Below are 7484 nucleotides of genomic sequence, written 5' to 3'. Positions count from 1 at the left end.
ATTTGGTGAATGATTTTTTATTTTGCATATTTTTGTTAAAAAATATGCATAATTACAAAAAAATGCATGTGGTGATGGATGCAGGTTGGGGAGAGAGGAGTTCAAATGTCAGGAGGACAAAAACAAAGAATCGCCATCGCAAGAGCAATAATCAAGAAACCAAGAATCCTCCTTCTGGACGAAGCAACAAGCGCACTCGACTCCGAATCTGAGCGCGTTGTTCAAGAAGCCCTCGACAAAGCCGCCGTTGGCCGCACCACCGTGATCATTGCCCACCGCCTTTCCACCGTTCAGAATGCTGACCTCATTGCCGTCGTTCAGAACGGCAAGGTCGTGGAAATAGGGCCCCACCAAACCCTAATTCAAAACGATGCCGGAATTTACACTTCCCTCGTTCGCCTCCAAGCGTCAAAGAATAATAATGAACAAGACGACACTGTCGTTTTGCCTCCTCCTACTCATCCGTCGTCCATTTCCAACAAGGATATTCATAACACAAGCAGTCGAAGGCTCTCGCAAGTCAGCCGATCCAGTTCAGCAAACTCCGTTGCCCGCGTGGCTTCTTGTGCCGGTGATGATCATGACGTAGAAGAAATAGTCGAAGATAACAACTTTGCTGTTCCTTCATTTGGCAGGTCAGTCACAAATACTCACTCTCTTTTTATTTCATGTAAAGATAATAATTTGTCAGGTCATTTCAATTATAAAAATATTATTTATATATTAAAATTAGATATTAAAATGAATTATTATATATTTTTTGATTTGTATTTTTCTTATGAATGATATAACATCTTAATTATTTTAATATCGAATTCTGATAATTAATACTAGCTTATTATATATATATAGAGTATATTTTTCGTGCATTATTATTGTTGCAACACTTTTTTTTTAATTACGACGAAGGTTAATGCCTTCCAAAAAAAAAGGAACGAAGTACAATGCTTATTGAATTTTAAATTTTAAATTTTAAATTATAAATTATAAATTCTAATTTTTAAACCAAGAATATGAATCTTAAAATCCTAAATTTTAAATATAAATTTAAAATTTAAATTATTGATATAAAATATAATAAATAAAAAATTAATATTTGTTTAATTACTAAATAATATATTAATTTTTATTTAATAAGAAGCGTTTAAAAGTAATAATTATTTATAAAGCCAAAAGAATTTAGGTGGATTTTACAATAAGAAAAACTTATTATATAAAAAGTTTTGTTATATTATTTATTCTTTTTAATAGTTAATTAAATTTTTGAGTCCGTTATGGTGTAGGTTGTTAGCTCTAAACCTTCCGGAGTGGAAGCAAGCATGTTTGGGATGTATGAGTGCAGTGCTATTTGGTGCAGTTCAACCGATTTATGCATTCTCGATGGGGTCAATGATATCCGTTTATTTTCTGACGGACCATGATGAGATTAAGAGGAAGACTATGATCTACGCACTTTGTTTTCTAGGGTTGGCTGTGTTCTCTCTAATTGTGAATGTGTTGCAGCATTATAACTTTGCTTACATGGGTGAGTACTTGACAAAGAGGGTTAGGGAGAGGATGCTTTCAAAGATTCTCACTTTTGAAGTAGGCTGGTTTGACCAGGATGAGAATTCAACGGGTGCAGTTTGTTCTAGACTTGCCAAAGAAGCAAATGTGGTATGTTTTATTATTCTTACTTATGTTTATGATAAGGTAGTGATAATGATGAATCTCACATTTTTCATTTAGTAATTAAAAATGTGTTAGTTTAGTATCAAAAGGAAAATTAATATACAAAATATATCTCTCTAGAGAAATGTAACTAAAGATGCAACAAATAGTTTTTTTTTTAAAATGTAATATAGAAGATATATTATACAGAATTTAATTTTAATATACCGTCAGTGTAAAACTATTTTATACAATTTTTTATATTGACCACTTAAATAATCATAAAAAAAATAATTATAATTATAATTATATAACTGTATACAATATTTTCAATATATCAAAATTAAACTTATATTATACATCACCTATTTATTTTTAGTAGTCCAATTTAATTTAATTTCAAAGGACAACATATATAGTTATATTCATTTTTATTTTTTGACTTGTGGGGCTACTTATTCATACTTTTCTCTTCTTTTGTCATATGAACTTTTTTTAGGTATGAAGCAAAGATCCAAGTAACATTTCTCTATTATTTTTGTTGGGTCATAATGTCTTTTTAAACATGCACCGATTCATGATCCATAATGTTACATTATCAATCATTTCTTCTTGTCATTCCATTAAATTTAATTTTGATGTGCAGTATACATGTGTCCAATTATATATTATTATTATTATTATATTAGTAAAAATAATTATTTTACTGTAACATATATTATCAAAACTAAACTTTTAGTTTAGGTGTCTTCTATGATATTTAATATTTACTCATAAAATTTAAAAATAAAAAAGTGGATCTCATTTTATTCCATCTCTATTTTTGGACAAATTAAACAGAAAATTTGTAGACACTAAAAAATTCATCTTTATTTTATTGCCTCATTATCTTTCTTTTGTTTTTTTGGTCCACTATATTTTCTGTTCTGACAGGCCAAGCATTGTCTTCTTCTTTTATTCATGATGTTTCACTTTGACATTTATTTCAGGTAAGGTCCTTAGTGGGAGACAGAATGGCCCTAGTGGTTCAAACAATCTCAGCGGTTCTAATAGCATGCACCATGGGCTTGATTATAGCATGGAGGCTCGCCCTTGTTATGATAGCCGTTCAACCAATCATCATAGCATGTTTCTACACAAGGCGTGTCCTTTTACAAAGCATGTCAAGCAAGGCCATCAAGGCCCAAAGCGAAACCAGCAAGATAGCCGCCGAGGCCGTCTCCAACCTCAGAACCATAACTGCATTCTCTTCCCAAGACCGGATGCTCAAGATGCTCGAGAAGGCCCAACAGGGTCCAAGACGTGAGAGCATCCGGCAATCTTGGTATGCCGGAATTGGGCTTGCTTGTGCCCAAAGCCTCACGTCTTGTACATGGGCCTTGGACTTTTGGTACGGTGGAAAACTTATAGCCCACGGATACATAACGTCCAAGGCGCTGTTTGAGACCTTCATGATCTTGGTGAGCACGGGTAGGGTTATTGCCGATGCTGGTAGCATGACTAGTGACCTTGCTAAAGGTTCAGATGCTGTGGCCTCTGTTTTTGCCATCTTAGACAGGTATATAACAACACACAAATATTTGATATTAATACTTGTCAATCTTGAGTATAGATCCTTGTTAAAAAAAATTGAGAGTGTAAAGTATAATTTTTAACCCTTCATTATTTTTTATCTCATATTTATTCTTGATTTCACTTATAAAATTAATTATAGAAGATCACATTTTACTCCTTTAATTATTAAAAAAATTGAAAAGATCTATTCCCGTTGATCCTTTTCATTAATGCTTCACATGTTCTATTAACTTCTATCTCATCTTGCCATTTTAGCAATTTACATGTCACGTCATTATTTACTCAAAAAAAATATAACTAAATATTTTAATATTATATACATAATAGGTGTGTTTGATTTTGTTTAGTGTTTTTAATTTTCGAAATTTTATAAAAAAAAATAGAAAATAAAATTTTATTATTTTTTATAAAATTCTAAAAAATAATAAAATAAAAACAAAAAATAGAAAATACAAACTAAATGCACCATAAAATTTGCAAGATTAAGGTCTGGTTGTTTTTATTTTTAATTTCTATTTTTGAAATTTTGTAAAAAAACAAAATCTTGTTTAATTATTTCCACTCTTTTTTGTCTTGAACTTTTCTTGGTCACACTTTTTGGGTTAATTATTTTGCGATATGAGCACAGGTACACTAAGATTGAGCCCGATGACCCAGAAGGGTACAAGGCGGAAAAATTAACGGGCCAGATGGAACTAAAAGATGTCCATTTCGCATACCCAGCTAGGCCCAACGTGATGATATTCGAAGGGTTCTCAATGCAAATTGATGCAGGGAAATCAACAGCACTAGTGGGCCAAAGTGGTTCAGGCAAATCAACAATATTGGGTCTAATTGAGAGGTTCTATGAGCCAATGAAAGGACAAGTGATCATAGATGGTAGAGACATTAAATCATATAACCTAAGGTCACTAAGGAACCACATTGCACTAGTGAGCCAAGAGCCAACTCTATTTGGTGGCACCATAAAGGAGAACATTGCTTATGGAGCTTGTGAAAATGATGACAAAGTTGTGAGTGAAAGTGAGATTATAGAAGCAGCAAGGGTAGCAAATGCACATGAATTTATTGCAAGTTTGAAAGATGGGTATGACACATATTGTGGTGATAGAGGGGTTCAATTGTCAGGGGGTCAAAAGCAAAGAATTGCAATTGCAAGGGCAATTCTGAAAAATCCAGAAGTTTTGCTATTGGATGAGGCAACAAGTGCACTTGATAGCCAATCAGAGAAGCTAGTGCAAGGTGCATTGGAGAGGGTTATGGTTGGAAGAACAAGTGTGGTTGTTGCTCATAGGTTAAGCACAATTCAGAATTGTGATGTCATTGCTGTTTTGGATAAAGGGAAGCTTGTGGAAAAAGGGACTCATTCATCATTGTTGGGTAAAGGCCCAAGTGGTGCTTATTACTCTCTTGTGAGTCTGCAACAAACAAGACCAACCAACACTAATAATAGTAATAATAATGTTGGTGAAATTAGCTAGTTAATCAAAAAGTCAAAGTCAATGGTCAATGGTCAATGGTCAATATAGGGCTATTGTGGGTGATAGGTGCAAAGTACACAAAGATGGCACTTGAACTGATCAAGTTGTGTTATAGTATTAGCCACTTGTAAGAATATTTATATCTTACGCCATTCATGGTTAAATGTATATATATAACTATAATTATAATTATCAATGCATGCATGTACCTTTATCAATCAATAGAAACTTGGTGCAAATTTTTCTTACTTTTTTTTTTCTTTTAAGTTTACACACAAAAAAAAACAACAGAGTCATTTACTTATAAATAGTAAGATACAAACTACAAAGTGCCACATGCTATATAATCTTTGTTGAATAACATACCTCAATCTATTTGTGTATAGTTCCTAAAATGTAGTAAGAACAAAGATTGTGAGAAAAGATAGTACATTCATTCATGTCTTCATAGAAACTTTCTATATAACCACTCCATAAGCAATATGTCACGTTTCTCTTCCAAAAGAAGACCCAAAAAAAAAATGTTGGGTAAAATTTCAAATGTAGTTCTTGTTCTTGTTTATTACTCTATTCTAACATCATCATATTCTAATGGTTATCCTCTTTCAACACAAAATAGATGGATCATTGATGAATCCACAAAGCAACGGTCCAAACTAGTTTGTGGAAATTGGGCAGGGCACCTTGAACCAATGTTACCAGAAGGACTTAACAAGAAGCCATTAAAGGATCTTGTTTCTCAATTGGTTAATCAAAGATTCAATTGTGTTCGCCTCACCTATGCAATTTACATGTGGACACGTTACGAGAATAATGTTGTTGAAGACACGTTGAGAGATTTAAGAATACATAAAGAGGTTGTTAAAGGGATTTCAAAATCAAATCCTTCTTTGTTGAAGATGACTCACATACAAGTCTTTGATACATTGGTTAAGGAACTTGGAGATCAAAATGTGATGGTGTTGCTTGATAATCATGTTAGCAAGGCAAAATGGTGTTGCAATGATGATGATGGAAATGGGTTCTTTTATGATAAATATTTTGATCCTTTGGAATGGATGCAAGGCCTTAGTTTAGTAGGCAAACACTATGCTGGAAATTCTGTTGTATGTACGAAATTCATATACTTTTTTTTCTCTGTTTCTATTTTGGGAAACGATAATGTTACTCCTAAATTAATAACGCCACTTTTTAATTATATTTTTTTTTATCTTTCTTTAAAACTATCATCGATTTTTATTTGTTATATCAACTTTTTCTGATATTTTTTGTCATATTCATAAAGATTGTGGATAGTTTTAGAAAAAGATAAAATATATATCTAATTTAAAGGGAGCGACATTATCATTTTCTTCTTTTTTAACAAGTTGTATTATTTGTACATATAGGGTATGAGACACTTTGCTGACTTCGACCTACTTTAGTTGACAAGGAGAGATTCGAAAAAATTCATCAGGTAACTAAAAATAAAAATAAGATAAGACAAAACATAACTTAAAATTTTATATAAATTTTTTTCTATTTTTAGGATTAAATGGAAATAAGTAAATATCTAAAAATATTTTTAAAATTTTATCAAATTATTTTGGAGACATTGTCAGCTAATTTTAATAAAATACATAGGTTGACGGTGTCCCACACTCTAATATGTACACTTAATATTTTTAGTTTCTTTTAATTGATTTGAATGATATTGACATAATTTTTTTTTTAGAAATGCTAGTTATCCTTTAATTTGTAACTTTTAATCAGTCTTTTTAAAAATTTATTATTATTTAATTGATTTAAATACCCACTTTCACATACTAATTGTTCAAAAAATTAAAAAATTACTTGTTTTTTATTTTCTCTTTCTTCTAAAGACCGAATAAAAAATAATATTTAAAAGATATCTACTGAATAAAAAATAATATTTAAAAGATATCTAATTATACGATTTTTTTTTAATGGGGATATTGACACAACTATTTGATCCTAGGTTTTTTTTTTTTTTGGGTTTAAAAATAGGTGGTGGCAATGAGCTTGAGGAATGAATTGCATGGTCCAAGGCAAAATAAGGGAGATTGGTACCATTACATGAGTGAAGGAGCAAAAACAATTCACAAGGCAAATCCACAGGTACTGGTGGTTGTGTCAGGTTTGAATTATGATACAGAGTTTCATTTTCTAAAGAGAAAACCTCTTAAGTTAAACATAGGGAAAAAATTGGTGTATGAGACACATTTGTATTCTTGGTCTGGGGTTGGAATACTCAACTTGAAAGAAACTTGGACTATGCAACCATTAAACAAGATTTGTGCTAATAGTCTTGAAGCATTGGATAATCAAGTAGGGTTTCTAAGAAGTGGTAGTGATGCAGCTCCTATAATCTTTAGTGAGTTTGGATTTGATGAAAGTGGTTCTAATGAAGAAGACAATAATTTCTTGACTTGCCTTCAAACCTACCTAGTTGGGAATGACTTGGATTGGGGCTTGTGGGCATTTCAAGGTAGCTATTACCTAAGAGATGATAAAGCTCAAGTTGATGAGAATTTTGGGTTAATGGATTCCTCTTGGACTCATCTTAGATACCCAAATTTCAATGAGAAGTTCCAACTTTTGATAAGGAAGATTCAAGGTAAACTTTTTTGAGTTATATAGAAACGTTGCCTATTAATTTTATTTTATGTGAAATTAATAATTGAGAGTCGTTAGACAATAATTTAGTCAAAGCTATCAAATCATTTAACGACTCTCAACTATTAACTTCACATGAAATTAATTTCACTTGAGTTTTCA

At 31.6% G+C, this 7484-nt stretch overlaps 2 protein-coding genes across 2 annotated transcripts in view; both read left to right on the top strand.

The window, feature by feature from the left end:
• The window catches only part of LOC107471077 (ABC transporter B family member 15), a 14737-nt gene extending 9835 nt beyond the window's left edge, over positions 1-4902 (top strand). Inside the window, exons 6-9 of the mRNA XM_016090521.3 lie at positions 85-635; positions 1284-1656; positions 2640-3208; positions 3854-4902. Of these exons, the coding sequence (XP_015946007.1) occupies positions 85-635; positions 1284-1656; positions 2640-3208; positions 3854-4706 (2346 nt within the window). The 3' untranslated portion in view covers positions 4707-4902. The remainder of the gene's footprint in view (positions 1-84; positions 636-1283; positions 1657-2639; positions 3209-3853) is intronic.
• A 325-nt stretch (positions 4903-5227) lies between these two features.
• LOC110276660 (glycosyl hydrolase 5 family protein-like) lies at positions 5228-7337 on the top strand. Its single transcript, XM_052255709.1, has 2 exons — positions 5228-5812; positions 6714-7337. Exons 1-2 carry the CDS (start codon positions 5228-5230, stop codon positions 7335-7337), a joined length of 1209 nt encoding a protein of 402 aa, XP_052111669.1.
• The last annotated feature ends 147 nt before the right edge of the window (positions 7338-7484 follow it).

Source organism: Arachis duranensis, chromosome 10 (genome assembly GCF_000817695.3).
Source record: "Arachis duranensis cultivar V14167 chromosome 10, aradu.V14167.gnm2.J7QH, whole genome shotgun sequence".
Lineage (NCBI taxonomy): Eukaryota > Viridiplantae > Streptophyta > Magnoliopsida > Fabales > Fabaceae > Arachis > Arachis duranensis.
This window is presented reverse-complemented; position numbering and strand designations above follow the sequence as displayed.

What these genes read in the sequence shown, in the direction of transcription:
- LOC110276660 (XM_052255709.1), top strand. Translation starts at nt 5,228, where the DNA reads ATGTTGGGTAAAATTTCAAATGTAGTTCTTGTTCTTGTTTATTACTCT. An exon ending in ACTATGCTGGAAATTCTGTT is followed by an intron (nt 5,813 to 6,713) that starts GTATGTACGAAA and finishes GTTTAAAAATAG; the next exon opens with GTGGTGGCAATGAGCTTGAG.